This window comes from Ursus arctos, unplaced genomic scaffold, assembly GCF_023065955.2.
Source record: "Ursus arctos isolate Adak ecotype North America unplaced genomic scaffold, UrsArc2.0 scaffold_23, whole genome shotgun sequence".
Classification (NCBI taxonomy): Eukaryota; Metazoa; Chordata; class Mammalia; order Carnivora; family Ursidae; genus Ursus; species Ursus arctos.
Genome location: NW_026622908.1, coordinates 41794634 through 41807427, shown reverse-complemented (window position 1 = coordinate 41807427; position 12794 = coordinate 41794634). Strand labels below are relative to the sequence as shown.

The following is a 12794-nucleotide window of genomic DNA, read 5'->3' as shown; positions in this document are numbered from 1 at the left end:
GCAAATTGATGTTCATGTCTGTGGTGGGCGTGGACTCCACAGGGCAGCGCCAGACCCAAGCCTCCTGGGAGGGGCTACACTGAGCCCAGCACAGGGGTGTGAAATAGAATTTATTGTGGCTCTGATTATGTACACGTGAGATGTGCCTGGCCGGACTGGCCGGGCTGGCATGGTTTGTACAATAAATACATCCACGGGGCCCGCTCTCCGCGGCTGCAAGCGCCCACACCCGCCGTTCAGTCCAGCTTCCGGGTTCCCAGCTTCATGGGGCCCTTGGCCGCCTTCTTCTCTGCGCGTTTGGCCTCCATCTCCCGCCGACGCTCCTCCCGCTTCTTCCGGGCCAGCTCGGCCTTCCCTTGCCCTGGGAGCAGGAGAAAGTGGGCTGAGGGCTTCAGGAGCACAGGGGGCTCGGCTGCCCAGCCTGCACCTGCCCCAAGGTCAACAGCCCTAGCCCATCAGCCCTTCAAGGGGAAGCACTTACGGCTCTCTGTCTCCAGGCCCTCCCAGTTGTCATCACCCCATGAATCAGGTTTCAGCTGAAAGGGAAGTGGGGCTGGAGTGGGGGTGCACTCCCAGCTGAGGCCCACCCCATTCTGTACCCTTGCCCAGACGGGTGCCACGTACCTGGGCGCCAGCTTCCCGTCGTGCGGACACGGCAGCAAAGGGATCACCTTTGTCACTGGGCTCCGGGCCACCCCAGTTATACTCGCTGGCCAGCCTTGTGCCTTCAGGGGGCGGCTCTGGGGGACTTGGCTCCTGCCAGCCCTGTTCCCATGAGCCCTCAGCTTCCCAGCTGCTCCAGTCTGACTCAGGGGATTTGGCGTCCAGGTTGCTGGTCTGCAGAAGGTAGGGAGGTAGTGCCCGATGGGGTGGGGGAGACCTGGCCCCACCCGCCATAGGAACACCCGTGTCCCACCCTGCTTACCTGCCCAGCACGGCTAGCCTGGCCCCCAGTACTCCAGTCTTCCTGCTGGGCCAACACAGATTCGGCCTCCTGCTGCAGTGTGGGAAGGAGAGGATGGCCATAGGCACTCCAGCGCCCACCCAAAGGGCAAGGAAGCCTGCCAGCCCCTTCCCAGCCATGGGCTCCACCCCTTCTTCTTTTGCATTCCATCTCATTTGCTCCTCAAGTCTTGTTTCCCATCTCTAGGGTGGATGTGCCTTCACTCCTCTGAGGCTGGGGAATAAGATCTCGCTGTTCCACACCCCTCCCCGCAGCCCCAGGCCAGAGACTGCTCTCAGCAGGTGGAGAAATCGGGCCCAGAGGTCTGCCCCCATGCCCTTCAGGGTAGCCCTCCTCCATCCTCAGCCCACTCCCCCACCCCCCGTAGGCCTGGGAATGGCCTCTCCTTGCTGACCAATGGAGCTAGTGAGGGAAGGATGGGGAGAAGAGAGTGAGAAAGACCACTGGGCTGTCCCCAAAACCGCCCACCGGGACTTCCATTTCCAGCCCTGCTCCCAGGGGCCTTTGGAGTTTAGTGGGTGTCAGCTGCCAGCTCTAACCCACAAGGGCCACTCCATGACACCTCCTCACCAGGGATGCTGTGCAGATGAGGACAGGCGTGACTCCAGCCAAGGCCACTTGAGCTCCTTGAAGGCAGCTGATAACCTTTGAGCTGGAGTCACCTGGGGAGACCCCCTGAGCCCCACTCACCTCCAGGCTGCCCCAGTCTTCATCGTCCCATCTGTCGGCAGCACTGCTGTCCTCCGCCGTGTCTGTGCCCTCCTCTTGCGTCTCCCAGTGGCCTGGGGTTGTGGGTGTGGCGGGGACAAGGGTGGGGGCCGGGGCAGGAAGTCCTGAGGAGCAGAGGCTCACTGAGCTCCCATATACTGGGACCCAGGAAGGTCTCAAAACAGGGAGAGGTTGCTGGGGTAGGAGGAAGGTGTAGGGAGAAGCTCGTGAGGGGACTAAGCCCTGCCCTGTCAGCCATGTCCCCACCACCACCCCAGGGGAGGCCAGACGGGAAGAGATCCTGGGTGCCAGCACCCCCAAGCCCTCTCAGTCACTGACTCAGCCACTGTGGGACACTCACCCTCGGGCGTGGGTCTCTGGGGGACGTTGGTCTCGGCTGGGGCGGCTGTTGGGTGTGCACGGATCAGCTTGGAGGTGAGTGAGGAGACTCCTGTCACAGCCCAGCCTGCCCAGCTGGCTGCGGCTCCTCCCATTCCGGGGCTGGAGGCTGCGTGGACATCCTTCTCTGGGCAGCGACAGGAGAGAGAGACAGGGACAGTCACGCCAGGCTCTCATGGGGAAGATGACAAGAAGGCAGTAACTAACACAGAGCAACTTCTAGTGGCCCCCCTTCTCCAGGCCTGTGCTCCCCCATCGGTGAGATGGGGTGGTGAGGAGCAATGGTGTCCTGTCTGCTCCCTGGGTTCTTCTAGCTTCCAGATACTCCAGTGAGGTGGAAGGGGGCCATGACAGGTGACGGTCAAAGATGTGGTGGGAGGAAGAGGGAACATGAGTGTGGGCCACTCACCCACTTCAGCCAGCTGGGTGGGGTCCTCTGACACAGACTCCAGTTTGGACAGGAAGCTTCGAATGGCCTTGAAGGCCTGTGGGGTAGTAAGGGGCAGAGCTGGGGCCTCCAGGGTTCCCGTGAGCCCACCGGGCCAGCCAGGGCCCAGCTATCCCCCAGAGCCCCAGCTCCAGAGCCCGGGCCCAGCTGTGCCTCACCTGGTCTCGCACCGATTTCTCGGGATCCACGGTGAGGCCACAGAGCACAGGCAGGATCTTGTGGGCACAGTCGTTCATCGAGTAGAGGTTGTGGGTGGCAGCAAAGCCCAGGACACCCGCCACCCGGGAAGGTGCAAATGGATCCTTAGTGGCCCGGCTGAAGGCGGAGGTGAGGACCCTGTGTCTGGTCTGGGGAGGGGCAAGGGAGAGGGCTCCTGAGTGCAGGGTCAGTAATGGGACCCACTGCCAGACCTGCTTCCCAGAGCACAGTGCCCCCCCCCCGCCGCCCGCCCGAGTCTGAAAAATGTGAGCTAATCCCTAACAAATGAGGAGACTTTTTTTACTTAAAACTCAATCTTGGCTTCTCCTCCCACAGCAGTGGGTTCCTGCTGCCAGGACAGCGGGGGCTGGAGCAGCAGCTGCCCTGGGGCTGAGGCCTGCACCGCTGACACCATTCATTCATTCATTCATTCATTCATTCATTCATTCCTGCTAACTGTCCGGGCACTGCAGACGTCTGCATTTGCAAACGCTGGCTGAGGGAAGGCACACGGGCCACGGGGCCAAGCGAGTCCGGGTTCGGTTCCCAGATCCATCACCATCTGCCCCTCAGACATTAGGGCTGCACAAGGAGGCCTGGCCCTAGAGGCCGCTGTGGTCCTCAGGCAGTGACAGAAGTCTCAGTTTGTGGGCAGGGCACTCACGCTGGCACTGAGGTAGGAGCCGATTTTGCCCAGGCAGACGGTAGTGTTGCAGCGAATGGGGCCCTGTTCATCCTTGGCCTGCAGCCGTGCGAAGTGCTTCATCAGCTCCACGTTGAGGTTGGCCTCGTTCAGCTTCGGGGCCAGGAGCAGCATGGACTGCAGGGTGGGGGAGTGTGGAAATTGGGGGCCATAGCCAGCAAAGGGCCACGTGTAGGAGCAGCCTCCTGGGAGGGTGTGGAGGCCAACAGTGACCCTGGGCTCTGACAGGACCCGCCAAGGCCCCCCCAGACCTACCTCCCAACCTGGTCGTGGCCCCTACCCAGGGCGCTGAGGAAGGAGACACTTCTCTGTCCCCTTCACCGCAAAACCTCCGTGTTTGTTCACACTCCTGTCTCCCGTCTCTCCGTCTGCTCTCTCTTGCGTGCACTTGACTCAGACTTCCACAGAAACACCCCCCACCACACTCTACCAACTGGCTCGAGAGGAGGTCACCAGGGACCTCCGTGTTGCTAAATCCAGTGGCCAAGTCTCCATCCAAACCAAATTTGACCCCTCAGCAGCTGTGACACCCCCAAGTTCTCCTTCCTCCTTGAGACTTCCATCTCTGGTCCTCCAGGAGCCCGCCCTCTCCTGGTTCTCCCCTGACCTCGATGGCTGCTCCTTCTCAGTCTCCTGTGGCTGAGATCCTACTGTTCAGACCCCCAGAGCTGCTCCCCAGGCCCCTTCTCTTGTACACCTCACCCCCAGTGATCTCACCCACTTTGTGGCTTTGACTGCTCTTATTAGGACAATGCCAATGCCGAGCACCTCGGGCCCAGGCTTCTGCCTTAAACTTCACACACGTATTATTACCAGTGGCCAAACAGACACATGCACCTGCCTGATAGACATGGCCAAGAGCAGACCGACCTCTGCCCGCAAACCTGCAGCTCCCACGCTTCTTGGTAAATGGTAACTTCACCTTCCGGTCGCCCAGAGGCCACCGGAGGCCAGAAACCATACTTGGCTCCACAGCCACCCATCGGCACATACCGTCTGCCCCACCTTTGGAACGTGGCCCCTTCTGACCACCTGCTACTACCATTCAGATCGGAGCCACCACGACCTCTCGGACTCCACCTCTCTCCCCCATGCCCCTTCGGCCACGCTAACCCTCCTGTGGCTACTTCTCCACTCCAGGCACATGTTGGCATCAAGATCTCTGCACACACTCCTTCTCCAGGGAACACATTTCTTCTCGATCCCATCTCCCCGTAGCCCGATCCCTTGCCTCCTTTCCTTCAATGATACCTCCTTAGCAAAGTCTTCCCTGACGGCTGTTGTTAAAACTGCAAACCCTTCTCTTCATACTCTGTGACTTTTTTTTTTTTTAAGATTTTATTTAATTATTTGACAGAGAGAGAGACAGCCAGCGAGAGAGGGAACACAAGCAGGAGGAGTGGGAGAGGAAGAAGCAGGCTCCCAGCGGAGGAGCCTGATGTGGGGCTCGATCCCATAATGCCGGGATCACGCCCTGAGCCGAAGGCAGAGGCTTAACCGCTGTGCCACCCAGGCGCCCCCACACTCTGTGACTTTCTAACATAACTTTTTTTTTTTTTTAAGATTTTATTTATTTTAGAAAGAGAGCGGATGCGCGTGCGCATGAGCAGGGGGGAGGAGCAGAGGGAGAGGGAGAAGCACACTCCATGCGGGGCTCGATCTCAGGACTCTGAGATCATGCATGACCTGAGCCGAAATCAGGAGTCAGTCAAGCTACTGAGCCACCCAGGCACTCCCTAACATATCTGTTCTAATTGTGTTTACTGTCTGGCAAGCCCACTCCCCATCACCTCAAAAAGCAGTTCCATGAGACACCCTGCACCCCAGCATGGGCCACAGGGCTGGGCACAGAGAGCGCCCCAGCCAGGGTCTGCTGCACGGAGGACCACAGGCCAGGCCCATCCTGCTCCCCCACCAGCTGCTGAGCTGCACCCAGAGTCTGGACCTACGTGCAGGACGGCGCCTGCCCCTCCCTTAACCCGCTCAGACGCACAGGCCCAAACCAAGGTCTCTGAGTTGTCATGTGAGCCCCTCCGGGCCTTGGAAACCCCGGGCACACCTACCTTGACTGTCTGCTCTCGGATGGCAGGGTTGGTGTCCAGGAAGCCGTGCACCACGTGGGGGAAGATCTGTGTGTTGACCGTCGGCTCGTCCAGGTACTGGATAAACTGCTCCATCTGCGGCCCGGTCGGAGTGAAAACACAGTCGGCCCCTCCTTGCCTGACCATGGCCACCGGCCCATTTCGTGGCTTGGTTAACCCCCTACACAGGCACTGGCCAGCCAGGTGGTTCTCCTGAGCCCTCCACCTCGCATCTGGCCTTTCTCTGGTCTTAGGACCATGTGGAGTGAGGAGGAGAGGCCAGGAGGGTGCTGGGAAGAACCAAGGACTGGGAGCTGGAGGGTCTGGCCTCTGGTCCTGCACCACATGCCTTCTGAGAGCCTCCACTGCCTCTTCTGTAAAAGGGATTATGACCTCCCTCCCATCCCCCACCCACCAAAAATGGCAGTTGGGGAGGGAATGATACCTTGGAGCCGCTAGGAATTCCTGGCTCCTAAGAGGGCCCCACCCTCGATCCCACAGATCATGTCTGATGCTCCCAACTGCCCTGGCGTTGGCAGGAGAGACACTATCCCCACTCTAAATGGCTCAAGTGACCAAGCCAAGAGACTGGGTTGCAGGGAGAAGGCCTACAGTCTGGGTAGGCTGCGCCTTCCCAAAGCTGCCAATGAGCCCCGTGATGGCCTCGATTTCCTAAGAGCCTGGCCTTACCAGTCCCTCGCCTGTGTGTGTTTGGGGGAAAGTTCCAGGGTGCCAGGGCAGGGGCTCCAGCCACCTGCCTGGGGCTGGAGGTGAGGCAGGGGTCTCCCCAGCGGCCCAGGTGGGGTCCGGGCGGGGTAGAGGGGGCAGGGTCTAACCACAGCCCCACCTGCTGCAGGAGGCGGATGCGCATGGCCCGGTCGGTGGATGAGAACATCTTGACCACAACCGGGATGATCTTCTGCTGATATTCCTCAGCGCTGAGAAACTTGCCCACCTTCAGGAAAGAGCAGGAGGAGGGGGCTCAGCTACATCCCCAGAAGTGGGGTGACTTTAATGGGCTCCTTTTCTTTCCTTGGGCTCCCTGCTCATTTCCCAGGGTGGGGAGGGGAGGAGGGTGGAGGGAGTCAGGCACTTGTCCGGCAGCCCCTCCGCCCATACTCCATCTCAGGCAGCCCTGCCCTTCACCTTTCTGGGTCAAGGCAGCCTCACAGGGGGCTGAGGAAAGGTCTGTGCCCCTCCGTGTAATCAGGCACCAATCCACTACACGGACACACACGCACACACAATTCTAGCCATAATTCTAAAATTTCTGGAGCTTCCCAGCCATACAGGATTTGCTTACTATCTTCCCCCTTCAGGGAAAAGTGTTTTCCCAGGGTGGACAGAGTGGGGAATGGCACGTGCCCAGGTAAGGGTGGGCTGGGGTCTGAGGAAGGTGGGGAGGATCCAGCCCCTAGAAGTCAAAAGAACAGAGTGCCAAGTGGTCAGGAGGGACGATGGAAAGTGGGGTGGTGAGCAGGTGATCTCCTGGGCCTTGGAAACCAGGGTGCACAAGTCAGACCAAGGGTGCTGTCTGGGGGAAAGGCAAGAAGTTCTATAGGCTCTGAAGTAAGGGGCTTCGGAAAAAGAATTTTAGAGGCACAGGGTTTCTTCTCCCCAAGGACAAGAAGTCCCCACAGCCTCGCTGACAGCTGATCGGGTGGCCCTGGATCGCTGAAGCAACGGGATGTCAGCAGCACACGCGCACGTGTGTGTGTGTGAGAGAGAGAGAGAGATGGGTCTGCCCTCACCAGGCTGTCCCTCCCCCAGAGCCTTCTCTTTTGCCATTCGGACCCACCCAGCCAGAGTCTGGGTCCCACAGCCCCCACCCACCTTGAAGAGGGGTGTGAGCACGACGGCTCCTGCGTTGCCAAACTCGAAGGCAGTCAGCAGCTGGGGCAGCACCTTGTGCCGGCAGAAATCCTCAGGGAAAGAGTCTAGGCTCTTGCTCAGCTCTTGGAAGAACTTCTGCTTCTCCGCCGGCTCTTTGATCTGGGGGAGCAAGGACAGGACACAGGTAGGAGATCAGCCTAGTCACGCCACTCCTCAGCTACGGGCAAGGACAGGGGGTCCCCCCGTCACCTGAAAGAGAACCGAAGCTTATGGGCTCTGGAGCCCAACAGGGCTGGGTTCAAATCCCAACTCCCCCTGTCAGTAGCCATGTGACCTGGGATAAGTCCTCCATCTGTGAAACGGGACAGTAACTACACCACCTCACAGAGCTGCTGTGTGCAGGAGAGCTGCCGGCTCAGCGCCTCACGCGGTGGCGGCCTCGTCAGTCGGTGATCGTCACTCCCACCACCGCACTGACCTGTTGCCGGAAAGCAGCCGCTTGGGGCATCAGGCCCTTTGTCAGCCTTGCCTCTACTCCTCACGATAACCCGAAGTGTGAGTACCATTAACCCCAGGGCACAGATGAGGAAACTAAGGCTCAGAGAGGGGACGGGGGCTCAGTCCATCCCCCTGGCCCTGGCTGGGTTGGCGTTCGTGGCAAGCTTTGGGGAAGGCAGGGATGACGCGCAGCTGACCCCCAGACTGGGTCCTCCCACTGAATCCAGACAGGCCAGGCTGTCAACTCAATGATCCCCCCAACCTCCCTGAGGCTGTCATCCCCACAACTCCCATTTCCTGAGGCCAGCCTACAGGCCAGCCAGAGTAATATACTAAAACCTTTATGCGGGTTAAGTAATCCCCGCACAACTTTATGAGACAGGTGCCAACATAATCCACATTTAATCCACCAAGGAAGCTGAGGCACAGAGAGGGCAAGGAATCGGCCCACAGTCACACAGCTAGAAAGCAGTCAGGGAAAAGTGTGCCTCAGTGGTCTGGCAGCTCCACTGTGCTGCACCCCGTGAAGAGGTGCCCATCCCCTCGTGTACACGCAAGGAGGCTGAGGCTCAAGGTCACCAGCCAGGAGTGACTGCGCAGGGCTTGTGACCCAGTGCTGTATGCTTCCGAAGTTCCTGTGCTCACTACTGTACCCTCATTCCCCAAGCTGCTGCCTGGCCCAGAAAAGCTGACCTCTGGCTGGGGCCGAGCACCTGCCTGGCACCCGAGCAGCTTAGTCGGGTGGGAGGCACGCTTTGTGCTCTGATGGCAGGGCTCGTGGGACGCCGAGGCCCAGAGAAAGGCCCAACCACACTCCAGGCTGCCTAGCTGGGCTCTCTCCACTGGTCTGCCCCATGACGGGAAGAGGGGCCCCTAGGCGCTGCCCTCCACATTCTCCTTGAGACTGGCCAGAAACAACCCATCTCCTAGGGAGCACATCTTAAGCAGGGCAGCCTCGCAGAGTCAGCCATGTGAGGAGAACTCCACGTAACAACGTTCCTGCGGCCCCCACGCTGCCCGGGAGGCACGGGGCTCAGCGTTTCCAGCGCTTCTGCCTCAAGACGCAGCTCAGGTCCCCTGTGCTCTGAAGAGTCCATGGGCCCTGTTCCATCAAGGTCTGTGCAAGTGTCTGTCCCTCCTCCCCAACTCCAGATTCTCAGTCACCTTTCTGTGTGCCCCACACACGGCCGGGTCAGAGCAGGTATCCGGGGCTGAGCCTTCCTCCTTCATTCCCTACAACAACCTATGGGCCAGCAGAGACTATTATTATCCCCATCATACAGATATGGAAACTGAAGTTCAAGGAGATTAAGCCAAGAATCCCTTCCTCACATCTTTCCATTGGCTGCTCCCCCGGCCTGGAACATTCTTCCCCAAGTACCATCCCCATGGCTCCCACCTTCCCACTCTTCCGCTCAAATGTCAGCCCTGAGAGAGCCTTTCCCTGAGCACCCTGACCCACTCTTTTCCTTCCTGGTACTTATCCCTGTCCCGGGGAGTTCAGATTTCCTTTTATGTATCTTCCGTCCCTCTCTGCTTGTGAGAGTCCCCGTGGGAGGGTACCTGGTCCATTTACTCCCTACTCGATCCTTAAGGGCAGGGATCTGAGTCTGACTCTCCCTCCCACCCTGCTGCCCACCACACATAGAGACACTGGGCATGGCACACATCAGGGTCAGGGCCAGTATGTACGGTGGAGTCAGTGGGGTGCCAGGAGCAGTCACTGAGAACCTACTGTGCGCCGGACGCTCTACTGTGCACTTCGAACTCACTGACTCCTCACCGAGCTCCTCTGAAGGAGGTACTCTTATTAGTAACAAGTGTCAGACAGGTCACACAGTAAGAGCTGGAGCCAGGGTTCAGGCCCGGAGAGTCTGGCTCCATAGTCCATGCTTGTCTCCCAGGGTCTAATTATGAGGGAGCCCACAAAGTGGGGAGGGCGGGCCAGGGTGAAGAACACAGGACCAAAGGCCGGGGTGGGCTGGGGGGCTCACCTGAATCTCTTCCAAAAAGAGGTTGGTCTCCACAAAGCGGTTGTTCATGAAGCCACCGGGCGCCCGGCAGTTCTGCAGGAAGCGGGCGGGATTGGGACGCACCTTGGGGTTGGCGCCAACTAGCTCGCAGTAATGGGGCACCAGCGATTTGGGGATCTGTGGGAGAAGGCTCAGTGTCAGGGCAGGGCAGGGCTGGCTGGCTGGCAGAGAGGAGCTGGGATTGGGGCAGACACTCACCTTCCCCGGGTTGCGCAGGGCAGCCGCCCGAGGTAGGGGTCCATTGAAGACTTCCCAGATGAGGCAGCCCAGGCGCCACATGTCAGCTGACCTGAGGCAGGGTAGTGACCAGAGCTGTTCGAGGTCCTGCCACCTGCTAGCACAGGCCTCCAACCTGCCTTGGGCACCAGAACCTCACTACATGGCAGACCCTGAGCTATGTCCCTCAGCTGATTCTGCCATCAGCCCTGAGAAGCAGGGTTCATTAGTCCCATTGAACAGATAAAGAAAGTAAGGCTCAGAGAAGCAACAACGTCCACCCAGGTCACACATCTTTCAAACTCAGAACCACCAAAACACACGCAAAGCCCGTGTTTATTCTGCCCCACCTCCCGGAGGACTCCGGTTCCCTCCCCAGCTGGGCAGCAGGGGACAGGGGGACTGCCAGCTAGCTGCGGGGTCCCGAGGCTGCAGGAGCTTCCAGAATAGGGCAGGCTGGGGCATGCCGCCCCCAGTCACCCACCATTTCTCTCTGGCTGCTCTGCCACTGCCATCAGCCAACTCCGGGGGGTCATACTGCTCAAGTTCGGGGACCCCCTTCCGGGGGGGTCCCCCGCCATTGCCCTGGGATGAATACATGTAGTCCAGGCCCCCCAGCTTCCACTCGCCAGCGCGGTCCACGAACACAGCGGCCATGCAGACGTTGTTGTGGATGAGGCTGCAGTCATTGACCAGGAAGCTGAGGGCTTTCTGGGGGCGGAAGGAGCCATCACACTCCAGCAACTGAAGTCCCCCACCCTGCTCTCGTCACCACTGCCCCCCACCTCACCACAATCTGGTGCAGCCCCCAGGACAGCTCCAGCTCCTTCAGGCCACCGGCCTCGGCTCGCTCCTTGAGATACATTTTCAGTGGGGTCACTGCCTCTGTCACTACATGGAGGCATTTGTCTGTCTGAAGAAGGGGACATGGCGGGAGAGGAAGGGTAGATAAGAGGCGCAGAAAGACAGGTGGAGAAGGGGGAATCAAATCTGGGGGTGCTGAGGCAGAAGGGGTGGAAGCTGAGGGCCAGGAAGCCAGAAGACCTCACTGGGAGACTGGGAGAAATCGAGGGGCAGAGATGGGGCAGCCTGGGCAGCAGGTACCTCCAGCCCATCGATGTAGGCCAGAATGTTGGGGTGCCGGAGAGTTTTGAGGCGCTTGAAGGCAGCTTTGGCCACTTGGGTCTGTTCGTCGGCACCGGGCTTCACATCATACACGAAGATGGACACCGGACTGCCTGTGGCCTGGGGGGAGGGCAGAGGGCCCTGAGGGATGTGGGCTGGGCCGCAGGCGACCACTCCAGCTCCGAGATGGTCCCCAGAGCTGACAAGTGCGGGGAGGAGAGGGCTACCTCCGGTCTCTCCCCAGGTCAGCCCTCCGACACTGAGCCGGGCCCACGTGACCCCGGTTCCGTCCGCCTGTCGTCCCTCGGTCCTTCCGCCCGCCACGTCTGCACTGCCCGGCCCCCTCCCCCGGCCCGTTGCCCCGGAGGCTCCGCGGCCACGTCAGGCGGGGCGCGACGCGGCGGGGCCGGCGGCGCTGACTAGGCGAGGCCGAGGTCGGCCGCGGCCTGCGGAGCGGGGCCGCGCTCACCTTCTTGCGGCCGCGGTGCAGGACCCAGGGCCCGGGCGGGCCGCCCTCGGGGGGGTCCGGGCTGAGCTCGAACGGGAAGTCCCGGACAGGGTCCCGGGCAAAGAACCACATCGTGGCCGCCGCCGCCGCCGCAGGCTGGAGCGCCTCTGCTCCGGGTCCTCGGGCCGCCGAGCCGGGCGGGGCGGGGCGGGGCGGGGCCTGAGTCGGTGGGCGGAGCAGACGAGGGGCGGGGTGTGGGCGGGATCGGTGGGCGGGGCCGCGGGCAAGGGACCAACTCTACGCAGCGGGAGCCAAGCACTTGCTGGCCAGGCGCCACCAGTTACCAGGTGTGTGGCCCTGGCAGGTCACCCAAACTCTCTGCGCCTCTGTGTCCTTATATCTAAAATGTGGGTGGTAGCAGAGTCCACCTCCCTGCGTTATTATGGGAATGAGAACTTGAGAAGGGACCGGGGATGGAGAAACCGAGGCATGGAGGAGGAGAGATAGGGAGACGGAAGAGGAAGTCATAGACAGACGTGAAGGGGTGAAGGAGAAGTGGGGTAGATGGAGGCCTAGGGAGGACAATTGTCCCCGAGCCAGATGTTCTCTCCCACCAGCCAGTGGGCAGCTCCAGGATCCAATGACGCATCAGTGTTGGTGGAATGACTGAGTGACCAGGAAAGAAGCTCAAGGAGACAGAGGCCCTGAGAAGCAGGGAGGGGGGCGGGGGCAGAGAATGAAGCAAAGGTCCAGGGGAGGGCCAGGGATCCTGTGGCAGGGAGGGAAGAAGCAGCAACAAGAGAAGAGTGGAGGAGGAACAGCCCAGAAAGTACAGAAGAGGCCAGAGGGCCAGGAGGGGCCCCTGCTCTCCTGGGCCCAGCAGACCTGGCTGTCTGGTCTACAAGGCCAGCATCTTTTCCAACCCTCCATTGCCTGTGCAGGAGGGTTTTCTGTGGCAAAGTGGTGTCAGCAGCTCAAATGCCAGTCACACTAGTGGGCATCCAGCCCCTTAGCTGGACAGAGCCCAGTGTCCAGGAGAGACTAGGCAGGCAATGACCCCCCCTTCAGGTAGGGTCTCAGGGAACCCAGCGTTGGGGACAGTCCTGCAGCCACACCCTATGGAGTGTGGGTGAGATCCTA

The 12794-nt window shown here is 60.4% G+C and overlaps 1 protein-coding gene across 2 annotated transcripts; it reads right to left on the bottom strand.

The window, feature by feature from the left end:
• Nucleotides 1–97: 97 nt before the first annotated feature.
• Nucleotides 98–11857, bottom strand: SCYL1 (SCY1 like pseudokinase 1). 2 transcript variants are annotated; one of them, XM_026483233.3, is made up of 18 exons: nucleotides 11676–11857; nucleotides 11186–11326; nucleotides 10872–10994; nucleotides 10566–10792; nucleotides 10064–10154; nucleotides 9827–9982; nucleotides 7335–7493; nucleotides 6349–6456; nucleotides 5484–5597; nucleotides 3382–3537; nucleotides 2678–2866; nucleotides 2481–2556; nucleotides 2034–2198; nucleotides 1655–1797; nucleotides 926–997; nucleotides 625–837; nucleotides 482–536; nucleotides 98–361 (listed from the first exon to the last, which is right to left on the bottom strand). In XM_026483233.3, exons 1-18 carry the CDS (start codon nucleotides 11784–11786, stop codon nucleotides 237–239), a joined length of 2424 nt encoding a protein of 807 aa, XP_026339018.1. In that variant the 5' UTR covers nucleotides 11787–11857; the 3' UTR covers nucleotides 98–236. The 2 variants fall into 2 exon arrangements, with proteins under 2 accessions (XP_026339018.1, XP_044234295.1); XM_044378360.3 differs by having other exon boundaries at nucleotides 926–994; nucleotides 11676–11853.
• Nucleotides 11858–12794: the final 937 nt, after the last annotated feature.